At 41.5% G+C, this 22,470-nt stretch overlaps 1 protein-coding gene across 1 annotated transcript in view; it reads left to right on the forward strand.

Annotated features, from left to right (window-relative positions):
- LOC126291553 (collagenase-like) overlaps positions 1-22,470 on the forward strand; it is a 163,288-nt gene that overhangs the window by 5,752 nt on the left and 135,066 nt on the right. The window contains exon 2 of the mRNA XM_049985064.1: positions 21,453-21,621. Coding sequence (XP_049841021.1) covers positions 21,453-21,621 — 169 coding nt within the window. The remainder of the gene's footprint in view (positions 1-21,452; positions 21,622-22,470) is intronic.

Below are 22,470 nucleotides of genomic sequence, written 5' to 3' on the forward strand. Positions count from 1 at the left end.
TGTGTGCAGGACTTCTTTCACGAGACGTTGTTGAGGACAACAAGCAGAGCTGCCTCACTCTTACCACGACTGCAAATTGACCAATAACATCGACGCAAGAAGCAGAAACACAGCGCAACATAAACCTCCTACGCTCGTGCAGCACATATCCAGGCCAAATCACCCAACCTTTTCTGTATTAAGCAAGTTGGACTTACTGTGACTGAAATTAATATCAAAACAATAGCTGTGATTGTCCTTGAGGATCATCGGTTAACTTAATCTCAGTGAAATGTTCAGTATTGGCTAAACTGAGGAAGCACAATTCAAGGATAGGACCAAAACTTTCTGGAACTAGGTGGCGACTTCATCAATACAATGCATGGCTTCACGTGGCAAATCAAGTCATGCAGTTCCTGGCTCAGTTTTCTTTTTTACTCCCTTTACTAACGGCAAAGCTTTGGGGCATTCAATTTGGAAACTGAAGCAGTCCTCAAGAAAAGTCAGGAGCTTGTCAAGGGGCCCACAAAGATTGTCTTGCAGCCATAGGGGAGAGAGGACTCACATCAAACATACGGGCTGCCGCCCCTTTAAAGGCCGTTTGTGGTTTGCCTACCCTTAAGGGGCAGTGACGTCATCCAAGATGACTGCCATGACGTAAGCCAATGACGCGATTGACATCATTCGAGATGGCGGCTGTGCCGTCAGTTGAAGACGTGATTGTTGTCATTCAAGATGGTTGCCGTGACGTCAGCTGAAGACGCGAGTACCGTCACCCAATATGGCGGAAAAGTGCCACGCCCCCCTGGCGGGAAGTTTGAATTTTGGAGGGAAAGAGCCACGGCCACCACTGGCGGGAATTTCGAAGTTTGGAGGGAAGGTAGGTCAAATGGGCTACCTCTACTAACCAAAGAAAATGGTGGGAAAAAAGGGCACTCGGGCTTCTTCCATTAGCCTAAGTCACAGCTCCCGCCCCTCAAGAGACAGCTGCCTCTGATCCAGCATGCTGAGAAGCTGCTCTAGAGGGTCCCGCATCGTACTGGCCTCCATCGTACGCACCTTCCATTGAGTAACGCGAAAGAGACATTCCAGCAGCAGTGGTAGAAGAGGTGGCTAACCGCACCGGTGTGTATGTTGTCGATGAGAGCGTACCAACGTCCAGTGCACCTCCGCCTTTACTATTCACCTCATGCCATGTGTTAACGGTTAGCGATTCTAAACGTCTTCATGTAGGAATTGAAGTTTCACAAGATGGTAGCTTCTCAACTGTGGTAGTGCTCGAAAATGTGCCAAAAATATTAAAGTGCAGTTTTCAGACCACTAGTGGGATGAACTCTGCCGCGGAAAAACGTAAATCAAGAAGCATATGACTGCATAATATGCTCCATCCCACTCCTACCAGGACATCTACTGCGGCAGTCTAACAAACAGTGAGTGTAATATCTGTGTATGATGATGCTACACTAAGAGTTAAAAGTGCAGAGGATCATGCTATTTACATGCAGCTTTCGACTGTTGCTAACTTTTTCAATCTAGACTCGGCGATAACTACCATGAAGGAGAGACTAAATAAATGGCTCCCATATGTTCAAACCGTATACAGTGTTATCAGTAACTGGCTTCACACATGCAGCATTCACATAGAAGATATAGATCATTGTTTTAGTACATGTATCAGTGCAGTGCCGAAGTCTTGTGCTTTTCGCTGAATACGTGTGGAAAATGTTGAACTCAAATTCACTGATGGAATACCAGACTATTGCATTGTGCGGATAATATTGTGAGATATAAGTGCAGAATTTGAGGGATATAAGACTCAGCTGTTCTCCAAATACTGTACTGCTGTTACACCAAATGAAAAAGAAGCAAGTGATTTTTTCGAAGTTGATACTGGCATATATAACGGTAGACTGTGAATAAAAAAAAATTATTCATAATCTCAAATTTGTGTTTGTGTTATTTCTCTAGACAAAACGAGCTTACATAGAAGTGTCATGCACGCTTACGGACGTAAATGCACGTTTACGCACGTAAATGAACGTAAATGCAGGTTTACACACGTTTATGCTCGCGTTTTGTGACAAAATGATCCTACACAAAAGCCTATTGCAAGTCAGTACCTAACACAGTATGTATCATGGCAGGCTGGGTGATGCTCCCTCGTCACAAGGACTTTGTTATTGTTGACTGGTCTTGCGATGATGATGAAGATCCTGCTTGAAAAAAAAAAATTCGCAATACCAGTCCAAAAGACTCTAATCCAATTACACTGCTCTGCCACTGAGTACAGGAGCCAAGACCGGACGAGAATTAAGACCTATTTGCAGAGCGACTTACCCTTGCAGATGCTACAGAAATCCGCGTTGCTTCTCAGAATAGAACACTCTGCTTTCTCTTCCTTGCGGTCCTAACGGGACATTCGAGCTGTGTCCAGCTGTGCTTACCTGCCCAGTGTGACCGACGCATTGCCACAAAATGCGTGCAAGTAGCTGTACACCATCGCAAGTGCATCTAAAAAGATTCTCTGTGTTATACTGATGGCACATGGCTATGTAAAATAAGAACCAAGTCGCCCTCTTGGAAATTGTATAACGTCCCAGAAATAGTTAACACTCGCTTTTGTAGGACCTTTCGTGATGTCTCAGCTTGTATGCATGGAAAAACTTGCCCTAACAGAACCTCTTTACGAAAATAGCGCAGAATGATGACGAATGCATTCTTCCTCGCGGTCCTAATGTGGCACTCCATCCATCATGTGTTACCCTTCAACGTACACAAACGCTCTCACCACTACGTAGAGACTCCTACACCCCAGCACAAAAGATGTCTTATGAGTGAATGGGGCATTATGATTGGCTCTTATCGAATTTACCAGCCGAATTACTGATGCCACCGGTGTGGAAGCACCGCCACCTCTTTTTTTCCTGCAGACGTGACTTTCAGAGACAAAAACTATTTGACACAGATCGCCATATTGCGCCGACAATTAAACCTTGCAAAGAGCCTATATATCATCAAATACGGAAAGACTCTTTAATCAATTACTGCTCTCTCACTGAGGACAGGGGATTTAATATTAGAGCGTGAGACCGATCTCCGACCCAGCAATATATTACCAATGTAGTAAGCATACAATTCATATCCCGTGCCATAAAAAATCACCCCTTTTACATCAGCATAAGCTTACAGGCAGCATAAGCCGAGGCACCGTAGGTATACTCGTGGCACTAGATATTTCCCAGTGAGGCCGTGTGGTCATCCACTCCCAATGCATGACCAGAGCGCCCTCAGTGGATCGAAGTCTCTCTCAGAGCTGTTGTGCAAAGACTGGCTCGTTTCCCCCTCGGCACAAACTTATTACAGTTTCTGATCTGGACCTGCTTGCTTCCTTGCTTTTCTACACACATCTCGAAACTCTGGTATTACAAGAACATATGTAATTTCGCATTGTTTGCTAGAATATCATACTATTCTTGCGGTAATTCTCGATATCAAGCACATAGCAATATCGCTTGCAGAACACTATCGCTCGCATGACATAATTCTGAAGATATAGACTGGAAATTATTTCTGTAGAAACCCGAAAGTTTAGCGAGATGAAGCATGTTGTAAACCACAGAGCAACTAGAAACTTACCACGTCTGCAAAGAGGTTTACGTGAAAAAACTAAAAAAAAAGAGCAAACGCTTATTTCCACTCGCGAATACCGATGTCAGTGATGTAACAAATTCCAAATCACCCCTATAATTTACTAAGTCAACTAAGGTGTTTCTCATTTCTAGGGAACCAGCAAACGTGTCTTCCACCTGCTGGATCCACACACCACAATAGATGTTCTCTCAACTAAACAAAGACACTAAATGTAAAGAAACAGTCGACCAAATAGTTTACATGGGCATGAATAATGGCCCAGTGCAAACACATCTCCATATAGAATCTTCTCACATTTCCATGCGATCATGAGAGCTACCCAACACATACTAAGTATTGGTTCACTATTCGGGCGTCTAGAGGATGATATGATTAATTCAGCTACATTCCTACACTCCCAAAAGACCTCTCCATTCGAACAGCTCCTAACGTTAACAGGGAGCGTGAATCATCCCACCACAGGCCACACATAGACAGGATCATCCTACGAAATCAGTCACATATATATTCTATTGGTATACTTGGAATTAAATGTTACGATTACTGTTGAATGACGTTCGACTGTAAGCGAAGTACCGTATATAGACCGTGCTGACAGGTCTGGAAGGAGAAATACCTGTACCATTCTCATGACTTGACGTGCCCTCCCCTTTGCTGTCACAGTCCTCCCCGTCAAATCCAGACCTCCCTTACGACTGGACATAGTCATCTCCTTTGCACATCTCGGAACACAAACACATACTTCATAAACCTATCACACATCCCCTACTACTAGGTATAATATGTCGTCAATAACGAAATAACTCTGACCAAAAAATCAACATTTCATGGGCATGTCTCATAAGGTTTTCTTGTGAGTGGTACCACTGTGTCTTAGAAATGGAGGCGTAATCGTCTTACAAAAACTTCAGATGTTAAAAAATACAACCATATTACCATCACAAGCGGTCTTTGTTCTACGGGTGCATACAAGCATCCATGTTAAACGCTATACTGACTTTATTAATCGAAGCATGACATTCCATCTGTATGAGGTGGTTTTTTGTCCAGACAAATAGTGTGAAACTGAATATATACTGTGATCACTGGAGTATGTAGTAACAGACCAGGAGTGCAATTACATGTCGGCGACGGTGCAACCTTGTAATGAAAATACCAAATTTAGAAAGTGATTCGGCTAAGGAACGTGATATGAAACCTCGATTTCCAACTCCCTCACGCCACCACCGCTAGATATTTCTCCAGTTTTGTTAACGCATTCTGTCTCGATGCCACATCAGAGGTTCGATGATATATCCACTGTGCTATAGGCAATGGTTGATTGAGAAGAATCACAAACAGTAGATGGTGTGTTGATTGAAATTGTAAGAAATGTACACTAACTTCTCAGATCTCTAATGCTATGCTATCCGCTAGAAATGCTGTCTGGGATTTGGAATCAAGTCTTCCCATTCACGCATATACTTGCGTTGGATCCAGTGGAGAAGTCCTTTAATGATTATAGCCACTAGTGAATCATATTTATGGCACTCTCATATCTCTAAACAAGTCATATTTCTCGAATCTATCTGCTGCAGTAAAATTGCAGCCTCGTTAGAGGTAGTCCCTATGCATCTTGCAACTGCCCCCTCAGACTCTGTGCTACCATCCCTGCAGCTTTGCGCATTTGATCGTTCCAATGTAAATTGGAGCTCAGTAGAAGTAGGAGGAAACTGTAGCTACCACCTTCTGCAACCTGTGTAGAAACAGCCAAGCTGCATTACTGCGACAGGACTGTGTTTTGACCATTCGATGGAAACGGCAACTGGGAGAAGGACAGGGGTTTTTGCAACTGCACTGTCGTGCGTCCCCAAACTACATACAAGTGCTGCAGATCTGCGTCCATCCATATCTATCTCTCCATCATGCTATCTTCCTTTTCCGTACCACCCAACAGAGAAAAATTACTAACTATAAAAGCTCCGCCAACTTCATACGATAGAGAATTGGATACGATTTTTACCGCGTCTCTCTCACGCCATATATCGAAAACAAATACCGCATCGAGCACATGTGAGGATCCCACTAAATCTACAGGTACTGGTCAACTCCACAGACCAGTTGAAAGTTACATCACCTGTAGGAGGATGATCGTATCCTGCGGACTATACTGTAAGTCGCAAGAGTTGCGCCCTGTGACCCTGTCTCGTTGTTTGAAACATTGTTTTTCTTCTGCTCTAACGTGCTTTGTACACTCCCAAACATTTTGTTTTTTCGCCACGACTTTGAGGTTTTCGTCAGGTTCTAAACTGGCATTAACACATTCTGATCCACGACCTCTCACAGAAAAACGAGACGTCGCACAGCGTAAATCATGTTGTTGCTGCTGCTGCCATAACAGACCACACACACTGGATGATTTTAAATAAAAGTCAGCTACAGTATAAGGAAATTGGAAGAGTTTCGCGGCGTTGTGGGGGTGATTCACGAGCTCTACATTGAAACTAATCTATCACAATGACGGAGTAGCTGATGGCTCTGCGTTCCATTTCGACTGATTCCTTATATTGCAGACGTGATCACTGTTTCGGTGCTAGCCATCCCCAGAAGATGTCACCCCTGCACAAAACTCTTACTCCAACTCAAACAAGCTTTGTCAGTCAATCAATATGTGGTAACCAACAGTGTGCCTGTGGACGGATGGGATGGAAAAGACACCGTCGATGTACTGAAGTAATAAGCACCACAGTTGACAGTGTGAACAATTTTAGAAATTTTACAATAATTTTAACACCGACCAATGATATGACAGCATTTTTCGCAATTTCAGTATCGTAGCTATATCACCCCATATCCACTTTGTGAGTATCATTTCGAATGTGGGTATATGACTGTGCAGTACGTCCATTCATTGTTAATTCTCGAACACATATATGATCAAATTACATCAGACAGTACTCTACATATTTATAACACCTCGAGCAAAGTGCTAAATTTACTATCTATCTCTGTGCTGATGGGAGTCACAGAGCATTCTCACAGTCTTAGAGTAAAATTAGAGATTGAAAGACCGCCCTCACACTGTCATTGACCAACCTGCCCTGCAGCACCGTTACCGATTTAAAGTGCAACCGACGAGAAGTAGACCGCTACATTCCAGATCTTGTGAATGAATGGAGCTTTCCAAGTCATCACCCATCCTAGTGCGCAAGATTTCTTGAGATGCGCCCACGTCAAGGAGGTTAGCACTTCATATCGATGTATAGTAACAGATTTTAAAGTGTCGTGATGCAACAGCAGACGGCAAAGAAGAACAAGAAACGAATGATCTTTATGCTCAATGTAGCTCCAGATGGATGGAGTTCGAAGTATTTTTACGCAAATCAACCAAGCTATTAACTCTAAACTATTGTTCTAGTCTAGGATCGGTACCTGGAAGGTATTCGTAAGAGAGAACATAACACATGCAGTCCGAAGGCTACAGCGTTCCGCACTTAAAACAGGCTGTAATGTTAGATCGCTTGAGTTTTCGACCTATCAGTCGTATGGAATGTAGCGCTGTTAATATTCCAATTGAGAAATATATTTCAAGCACATGACATACGTTCTACTTTCCAGTTTTTCTACGATCAACTACGTTATCGAAAAGTAAAAAGAAAAAAACTACTTCCTTAAAAGATGGGCTCTGTTTTTATACAAGCGCAATATAGCTTTTCAGAGATGTATAGCGTCCACTGTCCAAACCCGATTACGGTTCAAAAATTATACTATGCGTGAATCAGTCCTCTATAAAATGACGGAGAATACCTCTGAACAAGGAAACAGATAAACGCATAGTAGCTGCGTCCAACATGCGAAAATTACAAGTCATTGCGCCACAAACACTGAAATAGCACATCTGTCCGGCAATTGTATACCCGGGGATTGCAGTGCCTCAAAAGCACTTATCGCTAACTTATTTATGAAGCTGAAGTCTCGATTTTACACCCAAGATGCGACAGGGGGATGGTGTATATAGCATAAATCATATCCCGTTTAGAGGAATGTGTCCCGTTTCATCACACAAGAGATGGAACTCCTCTGATGACCGACAGACCGTGCTTTAAATCACATACAGAACACGTCGCTGTATATGAGTCGAACGCAGGCTATGTCATGCGACTAATGCATCCTCATAGAACAGTGGCAAAATTGACTTACAGCAACTTCTCCCTCTCTAGACTGCATCACCGGTCTACCATTAAGTCGTGCCTCGTTACAGCTCCACCTCAGTCGATCACCCTGTCCACTCTCTGTTATCCTTTAACGCAGATGCGGATGCTACTCTGTCTTCCTGAAAAGCGTCAAACACAGGAGTCAACTCTCGTGAATCACTGCTACCACAATAGACAGTATAATGCTGCCACGACGGAAAAAAAATTGTCTGCTTCCCTGATTCCCTTCGCTTCCATCTCGACGTTTTCTCGGATTTCTCTTGTTGCCGCATACTTGTTCCCATGTACGAATTGTTCTGCGCCAACCAGAATATAGGCAAGTACTTCCTCAATTTCCCCACATTTGGGTGTATATTCAGTCCGTTTATACCACCTATTCTCCCGTCATTTTTCGCAATTCTATCGATTTTATGTCAGTTCTGTCCATGCGATCATGACATAACGTCTCGTTCTGTGTTCTAAAATTGATTGTAAATGTAGTACAGATGCCAACACCTATCCCAAATGCACTGATCGAGAGGCATAAAATACCACTGTACCGTTTTAGTCTGCTAGGAAGTTTCATATAAGCACACACTCCGCTGTAGAGTGATAATCTTATTCTGGAATTTGTCAGTGTATCATTATACAAAATGAAAAACCAGTGGATCGAAAGTGACAAACGTGCTCTCTGACGAAGCTATTTTTAAATAATTTAAAACTACATGGAAAGTAAATTTTCTGGAATATTTATGGAATCAAACTAAAAATTGGAGTCCCTGAGAGATTGAAAACTCAGTTTGTCTGAGAATCAGGTTTATAACATATTGATTTAATGTGGTTTACTTCATATCAAAAGGGATAAAAATGCACAAAAACCTAGTATATAACCGTGAAATAAAAAATAAACAGAATGTTTTCATGTACACTCTTTGAAGTAAAAATGGTTGGAGGTCAGCTACAGCAAAGTCCAAGTCTGTACCGACAAATAACCTGGCCACACTGATAATACGTCGCGTCCGGCTACGTGCACACTCTGGTGACACTGTAGACAGCAGCAGCTGCTGAAGGACGTTCAGTCTTCTGTGCGACTTGTTACACTACACCGATGCCCGTGGTCTAGCAGTAAACAGGGCGTCGTCTGAATGCAATCTCGTAGTAGAAACCGCTTGTTGGCCTAAAGTTTGGTAGCACCTTTCGTTTGAATGCTGAAGTCCTCAGTATAAGGGAAGCCAGCCGTTGTGGAAAAGCGGTTCTAGGCGTTTCAGTCCGGAACCACGCTGCTGCTACGGTCACAGTTTCGAATCCTGCCTCGATCATGGATGTCTGTGATGTCCTTAGGTTAGTTAGGTTTAAGCAGTTCTAAGTCTAGGGGACTTAGAACTACTCACTAATAATTATTTAATAAGTTGAAAATTTTTAGAAGAAATTCCTGAACAGAATGTATCGAATATCGTTCCTCTACACTGAGTCTGTGTAATATCAATCACACACCCCTGTAGACGTTAGGTGCACCAGTTAGTCTTGGTAACTTACAAAACGGGAAATTTTGTTCCTTTAATTCTAATTCATTATCTTAAATATTACTGTCGATCAGCTTGAAGTTCTCCACGAATCCGTACGTGGACCTCAAAATGTACATTGTTCCTACTTTGCTGTAGAACATACATTCTGATCTATTCACACAGTTTATCGCCTATATTTTCCATAAGAAATCAAACAAAAGACAGTGAAACTCATTACATCACAGTGCTTGACGAATACATACGAGGTACTAGCGAAATAATTGGATGAAATAAAAAAGAGATATAAATGATTAACAATTACTTTAAGCAAGTAAATATTCTGATTGGAGCACAAATCATGAAACTGATTTTGAGCCACACCCATGTCTTGAACATTACTGTAAAGCAGGGGTGGCCTAGAATTCAGTTCAAGAGCCGTGCCCTGCCATGGGTGCCTCAGTGGTCAGCATTACTGCACACTTCCCCCACCACCACTCCACACTGACTGACCACGAGGAAGGGAAAGAGGGGGAAACTGAACGTGTCTCAACTAAATGGTACTGCAGTCACAATGTATACGAATTGGTTTTATATATGCTTTTTGCAACAATATAGACCCCAACCACAATAATTATTTTGCCGTGATGAAGCCATAATACAATTTCTATCTAGTACAAGCTGTCGACATGTGGCTCTGTGCAGAAAATTTCACAGATTTTTGCATTCAAGCTGCCATATAATTATGCTTTATTTAGCTTCATAATGGAAAAATGTCTTTCATCCAAATACATTGATCGAAATATTGTGGCACTTTTGCAACATCATTATGGACACATGACAACGCTACCTGAGAAAAGTAATGTAGATAGCTTGGACAGTTTTAACGTGAAAGGATCTGTGATTAAAGCAGGAACTATCTTGCAGCCCCACCAGTTAAATTTAACGTGAAAGGATTTGTGGTTAGAAGAGGAACTATCTTGCAGCCCAACCAGTTACATATTCCCATGCGCAGATCCACTTTCAACTGAAATGTCAAGCGATCTCTGAAACAGAGTTAAGATTAGCAGTTCCTCAAAACCTTTAGGAAGCTCTCCTTCCAATTTTTTCAACCCACAATGAATTCTTCAGACCTTGAAGTTTCTTTAACAGAAGTGAGTTTAAGGAACTGGATTGTGTTTGTCAGAATGTTTCCGTTCTATAGTGGGACTGTTTTTCAATGGATCCCCAACAAATCAAACAGAAATTGTTTATCACCTTGTAGCGCCTTACTGTGGGCAGAGTGCAGTCAAGTCCACTTAAAACGCGAGGTCTGAAATACATTTTGGATCTTATCATTTTCGTCCTTCCATTCCATTTTCGTCCATTAATTCTACAATAGCGAGTTTCCAGTCGATAAATCGTTCCTGGCATGTCCCTCGACTGCCAACATATATGTCGCAAGCGATGGCAGACGAGGTGCTATCTGCTGCTAGATCATGTGCGTCAGTGTAGAATACCACAGGAGATAAGACGTCCTTCAGGTACTGCCGCTGCCTACAGGGTTGCCACACTTTGCAGATAGGTGGACTAATGAGGAGAACACAGCAAGTGCCATAACTTAATTTCCCAGAAACTTCGCTGTGTGGAATAGGAGCCATAATAAGTGAAAACGTATCTCAATTTATCTGTAGATACTGGACTGATTCTGCGTAAAGGACAGTCAAAATTTTCCACGTGATTTAGGCGCGAGTTTCCAGTCGATAAATCGTTCCTGGCATGTCCCTCGACTGCCAACATATATGTCGCAAGCGATGGCACACGAGATGCTATCTACTGCTAGATCACGTGCGTCAGTGTAGAATACCACAGTGGTACAATCTCAGCCCAACTGCTGGCCCAGTAGCTATTGCACGGCTTCTCACGTTTTCCGTCCTACCTCAAAACCTGATTTTTTTCCCTTTACCTATCTGTGTCTGTAGAAGGTTACTACACTAATGTTCCTTGCCGGATTAGGGAATAAAAGGACATTATATTAAAAATGTAGACTTACAGCTGAGTTTCACAATAAGTGACATATATTTATTTTACAATAGGTATACATGTGTATGGTGTTTTCAGGGTTTTTTTAAATCTCATGCTGCAAACAGCTGAAAGCAAGGGAAACAACAACCGTAATTTTTCCTGAGGGCATGCAGCTTTACTGTATGGTTAAACAAACATGGCGTCCTCATAGGGAAAAATATTCAGGAGGTAAAATAGTCCTCCATTCTGATATCTGGGAGGGGACTACTTAGGATGATGTCTCTATCAGACGCTATAAAACTGACATTCTATTGATCGGAGTGTGGAATGTCAGATTGGGCAGGTAGGTTCGAAAATTTAAAAAGGAGAATGGATGGGTTAAAGTTAGATATAGTGGGAATTAGTGAAATTCGCTGTCAGGAAGAACAAAGCTTCTGGTCAGATGAAAGCAGGTTTATTAATACAAAATCAGTTAGTGGTAATGTATGAGTATGTTTAATACCTAATAAAAAATAGGAGCATGGATAAGTTACTACAAACAGCACAGTAAATACATACCTACCACAGTAGTACAAGTTGATGTGCCAACTAGCTCTGCAGATGATGAAGAGATTGAAGAAATGTATGATGCGACAAAAGAAATTATTCAGATAGTTAAGGGAGACGAAAATTTAACAGTCATGGGGGATTGGAAGCCAATAAAATGGAAAGGAAGAGAAGGAAAAGTAATAGGGGAATGTGGACTGGAGGTAAGGAATGAAAAAGGAAGCCGCCTGGTAGAATTTTGTACAGAGCATAACTTAATTATAGCTGACACTTGCTTTAAGAGGCCTGGAGACAGCAGAAGGGTCCAGATAGATTATGTAATGATAATACAGAGATTTAGGAACCAAGTTTTAAACTGTAAGACATTTCTAGGAGCAAATGTTCACTCTGACCACAATTTGTTGGTTATGAACTGTAGATTAAAACTGAAGGAACCGCAGAAAGGTAGGAATTTAAGGAGATGGGGCATGAATGAACTTAAAGAACCGGATTTTCAGGAACGATTGACAACAATGGGGAATAAAATACAGTAGAATGAGAGTAAGTAGCTTTGAGAGGTGAAATAGTGAAGACAGCAGAGGATCAAATAGGTAAAATGACGAGGGCTAGTAGATATCCTTGGGTAATAGGAGAGATATTGAATTTAATTGATGAAAGGAGAAAATATGAAATCGCAGTAAGTGGAGCAGGCAAGAAGGAATACAAATATCTAAAAAATGAGGCCGACAGGAAGTGCAAAATTGCCTATCAAGTATGGCTAGAGGACAGATGTAAGGATTTAGAGGCATATATCACTAGGGGTAAGATAGATACTGCCTACAGGAAAATGAAAGAGACCTTTGGAGAAAGGGAACCACCAGTATTAATATCAAGAGCTCAGATTGGAAACCAGTGGAAAGCAAAGAAGGGAAAGCAGGAAGGTAGAAGGAGCATATAGAGGGTCTATACAAGGGCAATATACTTGAGGGCAATATTATGGAAATGGAAGAGTATGTAGATGAAGATGAAATGGGAGATATGATACTATGTGAAGAATTTAACAGAGCACTGGAAGACCTGTCAGAAAAAGGCCCCAGGCGTAGAGTACATTCCATTAGAACTACTGATAGCCTTGGGAGAGCAAGCCCTCACAAACTCTGTGATCTGGTGAGCAAGATGTATGAGACAGGCGAAATACTCTAAGACTTCGAGGAGTATAATAATTGCAGTCCCAAAAAAAGCTGGTGTCGACAGATGTGGAAATTACCGAACTATCAGTTTAATAAGCCTTGGTTGGACAGTATTAACAGGAATTCTTTGTAGTCTAGTGGAAAAATTGCTAGAAGCCGACCCCGGGGAAGATCGGTTGAGATTCTGTAGAAACGTTGTAACACGCGAGGCAATACTGACACTACGTCTTATCTTAGAAGATATATTAAGGAAAGGCAAACCCGCGTTTCTAACATCTGTAGACAGAGAGAAAGCTTTTGACAATGCTGACTGGAATACTCCCTTTCAAATTCTGAAGGTGGCAGGGTTAAAATACAGGGAACGAAAGGCTATTTACAATTTGTACAGAAAGCAGATTGCAGTTATATGAGTCGAGGGGTACGAAATAGAAGAGGTGGTTGAGAAGGGAGTAAGAGAGAGCTGTAGCCTATCCTTGATGATTCAAACTGTATATTGAGACACCCTGCTAAACCTGCAGGACAGAACAAGTGGTAGGAATTGTGGAAGGGGGCCAGAATGAGTTAGTTACATTCCAAACATAGCACTTTATTTAAGGCCAGGTGATGTAAGACTTGACTGCTCAGATAGATTAAGATTTTTTTTAAGCAGTTGAAAGACGATAAATTTAAAACAACATAAGTGTAATAACCCTTCAATACGCAGAAGTCCCATGCTTTATGACCAATAAGAAACCTTACTGTAAAGCGTCTGAAGGCCTCTGTTAGAAAAAAAATAAAAAAATACTGCATCCAATTTTTGAAAGGCAGAAGACCCAAAGCTTTTAACCTTAAACAGTATTTAATCCCAAGTGATGTAAGAATAGATAAGTAAGAATCCAACATTTTAAAGTGGCTGAAGGCTCCTCATTTTGAGAACAATACAACTATGATAAATTTTCAACAAGGAGAAAGCCCATAGCTTTATTTTCCAAATGGTATTACTTGATAAGTAGGATCCTTACAACTTAAAGCGGCTGAAGGCCAATGGTTTTAAAAGCAGTATGTTACAATAAGTTTTCAACAGGCAGAAAGCCCACAGCTTTATCTTCCAAAAGATAAGTAAGATCCTTAAAAAATAAAGGATCTGATGACCAATGCTTTAAAACAATACAATAAATTTTCAGTCAATGTAAGACTGCCCCAATTTAGAGATTACTTTTGAAACGGCTGTATGCCTTTAAAAACACAATTACAATCATACAAATTCCAACCATCGGCTATGAGCCATTAAAAATACACAATTAAACGCCAAGAAGAAAGGCAGTATAGAAAACGGCGCTCAGAAGTTTCCAGGGGACTCGGTCGTCCCTTGAAATCTTAACATTCGCTTAGGTGAGACAAGAAGTCGGGCCAATTATACTCGATCCTCCGGCAACACAACCAAGAGACTGTCAGGGACCCACCAACAAGACGACTTGCTAGCCAACGACCAGTAGACGAGAATTCCAAAGCCAAAACATTACAGACATAGCCGCCCACAAGGAAAATACATTAAGCTGTCAAAAACTACACGTCATGTTGGACAGTGACAACAGGTGCGGAAAGGACACTGCCTGAATTTACGTTCAGCGACAAGGACAGGTAACCGAACCGGTAACGGCCACAAGCAGAAAATTCCGCTGGTGTACTTGAATTTCAAATATAGTTAATTGCACTACACGGCGGCTACATCTACACCAACTCGAACACTCGCAGCTGGTCCCAGGAATACCGCCAACAGCGAACCACCAACCAAGGGGACAACGTGAACAAACCTGGCTTCAGTAATTAAATCAACCTTCATGTCCTGTGTCGGTGAGCCGGAATTAAATCACCAATCAACCTTCATGTCCTGTGGCGGTGAACCACGAACCTCGTAGCACTCGGAACGGTCCCACACACTTCTACACTACATAGAGACCGCCAGTAGTCCCTGGATGACTGCGCCGTGTGTAGACCTCCTTGCTGATCCGCTCCAACCGACCAACTGGCTGCATGCCGCCAAGCCACAACTATAAACACCAGACCAAAGATGGTATACGGTGCAAATATCGATATACACCACTGCTGCCACACATAGAAAGAGGAAGAACCACCGCATATCCGCAATAACCGTGGGAAACCAAACGCAGAGTAACAGCCAAGTTTAAAAGCAACGCATAAGCTGGTGTCAGTACGGCTCAGCAGTGAAGAAAACAAAAGAATAATTTGGAGTAGGAATTAAAATCCATGGAGAAGAAAATATAACTTTCAGGTTTGCTGATGACATTTTAATTCTGTCAGAAACAGCCAAGGACCTGGAAGGGCAGTTGAACGGAATGGACAGGAAGATGAACAGGAAGATGAACACCAACAAAAACAAAACGTAGATTATGGAATGTATTCGAATTAAATCAGGTGATGCTGAGGGAATTAGATTAGGAAATGAGACACTTATAGTAGTAGATGAGTTTTGCTGTTTGGGGAGCAAATGTAGAGCAGCTACGGCAAGGAAAACGTTCTGAAGGAGAGAAATTTGTTAACATCGAGTATAGATTTAAGTGTCAGGAAGCCTTTTCTGAAAGTATTTGTATGGAGTGTGGCCATGTATGGAAGTAAAACGTGGACGATAAATAGTGTAGACAAGTAGAGAATAGAAGCTTCCTAAAGGTGGTGCTATAGAAGAATGCTAAAGATGAGATGGGTAGTTCACGTAACTAATGAGGAGGTACTGAATAGAATTGGGGAGAGGAGGAATTTGTGGCACAGTCTAACTAAAAGAAGTGATAGGTTGCTAGTAAACGTTCTGTGGCGTCAAGGGATTACCAATTTAGTATTGGAGGGAAGCGTTGTGGGTAAAAGACCAAGAGGTAGAATTATATTGTCCTTCGTTTTATTCGTAGGCTTACTCTTTAGGAAAATTTGGTACATTGCCTTGGATGCGACGGAGCGGGTTTCCGTTCTCTTCTTATTGTTATCACTTTCACACAGTTCAATCCACCTATCTCACAGGCTTCTTGTCTGCACATTGCAGTTAGTATGTGTAAAGAAGAGTTAAAGAAATCACCACCTAATACCTATCAGACAGAGGCCACGAAACCCTAGTAGGAAATCAGTTCCTGAAAGTTCATGATAAATACCAGGCGTTCTGTTTTTTCCTTCTTATAGCAAGATATTTAAAGCTCTGTTGACTATGTACTGCCAGTAAGACTCATGAATTGGCTATCAAATCCGTACCTACATCTGCACTAATACCTCCTCTGCAGGTTAACATTTATGAAGACCTACTGCACATAGCTTTACAAAAGCAGTCAGAAATTTTGGTATTTCGATCCGAATATTATTTGCGAAATAAACAGTCATCGATCCATAACTTTAGGAGGGATTAAGCAGTCGGTCGATTCAGTGGTCTCCCTTTATAGATGTGCTCGCTGCACTCTTCTGTGACGAATTCGAAGTATGCCACGAGGATTTTGTAAGTTCCAGCAGAATATTTCACACGCGGTTATTTTTCACACGGAAGCACATAAAATTACCAAACGTTCACCAAACCGAGTTTACCTGTCTAATTCTTCATTTTACACACTATCTGGGAAGAGCGATGTAAGATCATCTGTTCAGCACAATTGTCCGGAAACGATTCTCTAATGCAGTGTGCTCATACAGATAGCACCGGTCTCTCAAAATGGAAAGCTCTCAATTCTGATTGACTGTTGATCTGAACCACCAATGGGAAATTTCTTCTAGATGATTCTCATAGCCAGATCCTGTCTTATCCAAACACAATTCAGAAAGAAAATTTATGTAAACAGAACCTCAATTTATTACATTGCTTTTTAGTTACAGACCAAAAAAAAGGATGAAGTAAATCCGGAAGTAAATATCAAAATTACTGTGTTGTTAACTTCTCTTCTGGCTGCCTTTTACAAAACTTTGCTCACTCAAAGGTATGTCACATGACTTGTGGTTCTTCCTTGCAATTGACCCAAGATTTGAATTTCAAATAGATCTTCACAAAATAAAACATTTCCAATTCCGTAAGTCTGTCATTCACTCTCTCAATCACTCCCACTCACTCACATAAAAAATATAAATGAATATCAATTTTAAAATAAAAATTACAAATGTTATGTTAACAGACTATTGGCAGCTGAACGTTTCATTATATCCATACGATATTGACGTAACTAGATCAGTTTTGAAATACCAGTATGGTTTTGTGTGATATTTAAGTTAAATTTTCTGTCTTCTAAACTATGATAAACAAAGAAATAAAATTTGGACAGTATCATTTTAACAATAACAAAAATCAATGTGTAAAGTCCCAACAAAATCGGAGACTAACTCAAGTAGTTCACTTACATTCATATGGAGTGTAAATATTCGTAGCGTTTTACTGTTAGGCTGAGTCACTGCCACAGGCGGCATCTGACAGTGACGCGTCAGCTGCGTCCTGGCTAAAGGAGAAACAAGAAAAGACAATCGAATATTCTACAGCCACTGGACCGGTGGCGCTCACTGCTCCATACTTTACAGCACCCTTGATAATACAGAAACTTGCTGTGTTACAATACCGACTGTAGTAACATTCGAAACATGAATATTTCGAACGCAACGAGTGTCACACCGAGATAGGTTTCTCACAGCGACATTTGATCGTATGATTCTCACTCAGAAAAGAAACGTCGTTAAGAAGAGACGGTGGCAGAAATAATGAAAAATTTACAAGTTATTTTTATTTGCTTATTTGATGGTAAATATAATTGAGATTATTGTCCCGAATTTTTTCCTAGAAATTCGAACTACAAATGGCATAAAAAATTAAAACCCTAAGCAGTGTAATGCGCCAAGCCCACTTTTTAATGTACCAAATGGAGGAAAAATTTTATTGCAGAATTTGGCCTGTGAACCTAGAAAATATTGCTTTAGAAGGCTTTGATTTCTTGTATACATAACAGCAGTGCTGGAAAGAAGGTTGTGGAGCCATTTTCTGGTTCAATCAGTGTAGTATAGAAGGCTGTGGAGTGTTTTAACAAATTTTGTGCTGTTTAGTGGAATTCGAGTGATGCTTGATTTATTGTGCCATTCTTTGTGAAAGGCTGAATCTGTAGATCCATTTTTTACAATGCCTAGGCCTGGTAAAGTATTTAAAAATATAGTAAGTTCCATATTTCCAGTATAAAGCGAAAAACTGAAATTGAGGTTAGAGTCGGGCCTGCAGATGCAAACATTAGCTTGTCTCCAAGTGCATCTAAAATAAAACTCTGGACAGGGATTGTGTCAGAAGAAACAAATCATGACAGGAATACAGGTTTCAGAATTGTGGATCTGGAAATGGTGGCAGAAGCACTTAGAAAAGCCTGTAAGTGCTCTGTTTGTGGAGGAAATGTGGATTTGGTTGATGATGGAAAGAGAGAAGGTCTGGTTTGCACATTGCACATTTTGTGTCAAAACTGTAATGCTGACAGGCCATTCAAGACATCAAAGGGCAGTAATAGAATCTGTGAAGCCAATATGAGATTTGCTTATGGACTAAGATGTATAGGGATTGGAAGAGATGGTGGAAACCTTTTATGTGGTATTATGAATATGCCTAATCCTCCCCTAAGATTTTCTGCAATGAATACTGCTCTTCTCAATGGAGTTGCAAGTAAGTGAAGAGAGCATGAAAATGGCAGTCCTGAGGGCAATTCAAGAAAATTGTGAAGCAACTAATAGCAATGATATGGCAGTTTCCTGTGACAGTTCCTGGATGAAGAGGTGGGCATACTTCATTGCATGGACTTTCATCAATCATTAGTGTCGACACTGGAAAAGTATTAAACTTAGAGGTGATGTCTAAATATTGCTCTGCATGTTCCTTGCAAAAGAAATGTATTGGTGCAGGTAAAGAAACAGAATGGCAAGAAGCCCATAAAGCTGTTTGTAGCACAAATTATGCAGGCTCCAGTGGTGGGATGGAAGCTGCAGCTATGAAATTCATTTTCCATAGATCTTTGCAAAAGTATGGAGTAAGATATGTACAGTATTTAGGAGATGGAGACAGGTGCTTTCAAGAATGTAGTTGAAAGTCAGCCCTATGGAAAAGATTGCACTATTGAAAAACTGGAGTGCTTAGGCCACATTAAGTAGAGGATGGGTGGACGACTCTGAAGACTTGTTGCAGACAATAAAGGCAAGCTACTAGAGGATGGGAAGCCACTGGGAGGTGAAAACAGACTAACAAAGAATACAATTGACAGCCTACAAATCTATTATGGTGCTGCAAATAGAAGTAACCTCACAAGCTTGGACAGTATGAGGAAAGTAGAATGAGCCATTTGGTTTCATTAATTGTCGACAGACACTACACCTCAACATGGCCTCTGTTCTAATGAATGCTGCAAATTTTTGAAAAGTAAGGAAAGTGGGGAAGCTTATACCCATAAAAATAACCTCCCTTATGAGGTTTCAATGGCCATTAAACCAACTTTTAGAGCACCGGCTTCACCAGAACTGCTAGAAAAATGTCTCCATGGGAAAACACAGAACCCAAATGAAAGTTTCAATGCTTTTGTTTGAAAAAGATGTCCAAAGACTGTTTGTTTCCAATCTGGTTGTGAAGATTTCTGCTTTGGAAGCTGCAACAGTGTTTAAAGATGGGAATGTGGCAAGACTTCACATCCTCAGCAAGTTGGGCTTTACACCTGGAGTCTTCACTGAGCAGATACTGCAGATCATCGAAAAGTAAAGATTCGCGAAGGCGGAGACTTCAGTCCAGAACATACAAAAAATTGCTAGGCAAAGGAGCACAGAAGATGAAAGAGCTGTAGAGGATGATGAGGACGAAATGGAATATGGATATGCCAGTTTTAGATGAGGTATGGCAGATTTTTTTCTCTTTTTTTTGCGTTTCATCTAAACTTTAAAGTGATTTTTCTGTAACTCAAGGTTTTCTGCTTTCAGGAACACATATATCAGAAACTACTGGAAGGGTTGCAATGAAACTTGGCACACCTATTCTTTTTCTTTGAAGCAATATTTAAGTGGAACAAAATTGTAATCGAGATATTGTACACAGTTCTGTGATTGATAATATATTGAAAAGTTTGCTTGTAAAAAATGTTCAAATCCACAATATCACAGAAAATAATAGTATTAATCCACCAAAAAGTTGCAGCACGTAATTGTACACTTATTAGTGTAGATTATTTTCTCAGTAACGTCTACAGACGTTAAAATGACCTCTGGCATACCACAGGGGAGTGTTATGGGACTATTGCTTTTCACAATATATATAAATGACCTAGTAGATAGTGTCGGAAGTTCCATACGGCTTTTCGCAGATGATGCTGTAGTATACAGAGAAGTTACAGCATTAGAAAATTGGAGCGAAATGCAGGAAGATCTGCAGCGGACAGACACTTGTTGCAGGGAGTGGCAACTGTCCCTTAACATAGACAAATGTAATATATTGCGAATACTTAGAAAGAAGGATCCTTTATTGTATGATTATATGATAGTGGAACAAACACTGGTAGCAGTTACTTCTATAAAATATCTGAGAGTATGCGTACGGAACGATTTGAAGTGGAATGATCATATAAAATTAATTGTTGGTAAGGTGGGTGCCAGGTTGAGATTCATTGAGAGAGTCCTTAGAAAATGTAGTCCATCAACGAAGGAAGTGGGTTACAAAACACTCGTTCGGCCTATACTTGAGTATTGCTCATCAGTGGGGGATCCGCACCATGTCGGGTTGACAGGGGAGATAGAGATGATCCAAAGAGTAGCGGCGCGTTTCGTCACAGGGTTATTTGGTAAGCATGATAGCGTTACGGAGATGTTTAGCAAACTCAAGTGGCAGACTCTTCAAGAGAGGCCCTCTGCATCGCGGTGTAGCTTGCTGTCCAGGTTTCGAGAGGGTGCGTTTCTTCCCCCTACTTCTACCTCCCGAGGAGATCACGAATGTAAAATTGGAGATATTCGAGTGCGCACGGAGGCTTTCCGGCAGTCGTTCTTCCAGCGAACCGTACGCGACTGGAACAGGAAAGGGAGGTAATCACAGTGGCACGTAAAGTGCCCTCCTCCACACACCGTTGGGTGGCTTGCAGAGTATAAATGTAGATGTAGATGTAGAAGATTTTTGTCTTTTAACAAATGTTGATAATTTTAGACACAATTTCTAAAAACGAAGGGAGAAAGCGAAAACAGGGATAGCACTATATGAACTGTCAGAGTAAATATAAGCACACTGAATGGTATAAAAGACGTCTGTAGTGCTACACCACAAGTAATTTTTATTTGTGAATTTTTTATATTGTAGTGAACAAAGAGCCTTCCGTGTGTACCTATCAATCAGATGTAGGTTGTGTGTTGACATTGGATCTCTGATTAGCAAAACACCCAGAGAGTTGAGCAGAACTGTACCACAACTTGACCTCCTGTTTCAGGCACACAGTCGCCGCACGGACAGGGGAGTGAGCGCATCACCGACGGCAAACCCGCTAGGCTCGGCCAGTTCCCCCACCAGGCCCTCGTCCTCGGCGACGGGACTCACATATGCGGCGGGTCGCTTATTAGCAGAACTGCAGTCCTCACCGCTGCCATCTGCACCGTCAAGTGAGTGGCAGCTGCAGCAGCAGCTGGTCTAGGAGAGCACTTGTCTAGAGTGCGCAACAAGCAACGCTGCTCAATGATGTAATGTCTCATTTAGGGGTCTGCAGATGTACACAACTGGCCATTAAAATTGCTACACCATGAAGAAATGCAGATGAAAAACGGGTATTCATTAGACAAATGTATTATACTGGAACTGACATGTGATTACATTTTCACGCATTCTGGGTGCATAGATCCTGAGAAATACCCAGAACAACCACCTCTGTCTGTACGAACGGCCTTGATACGTCTGGGCATTCAGTCAAACTGAGCTTGGATGGCGTGTACCGGTACAGCTGCCCATGCAGCTTCAACACGATTCCACATTTCATCAAGAGTAGTGACTGGCGTATTCTGGCGAGCCAGTTGCTCGGCCACCATTGACCAGACGTTTTCAATTGCTGAGAAATCTGGAGAATGTGCTAGCCAGGACAGCAGTCGAACATTTTCTGTATCCAAAAAGGCCCGTACAGGACCTATAACATGCGGTCGTGCACTATCCTTCTGAAATGTATGGTTTCGCAGAGATCGAAAGAAGGGTAGAGCCACAGGTCGTAGCACATCTAAAATGTAACGTCCACTGTTCAAAGTGCCATCAGTGCGAACAAAAGGTGACCGAGATGTGTGACCAATGGCACCCCATACATCGTCAGCATGGCGATGACGAATACACGCTTTCCTATGGGCGTTCACCGCGATGTCGCCAAACACGGATGCGACCATCATGATGCTGTAAACAGAACCTGGATTCTACCTAAAGAATGACGTTTTGCCATTTGCGCACCCAGGTTCGTCGTTGAGTACACTATC

Source organism: Schistocerca gregaria, chromosome 9 (genome assembly GCF_023897955.1).
Source record: "Schistocerca gregaria isolate iqSchGreg1 chromosome 9, iqSchGreg1.2, whole genome shotgun sequence".
NCBI lineage: Eukaryota > Metazoa > Arthropoda > Insecta > Orthoptera > Acrididae > Schistocerca > Schistocerca gregaria.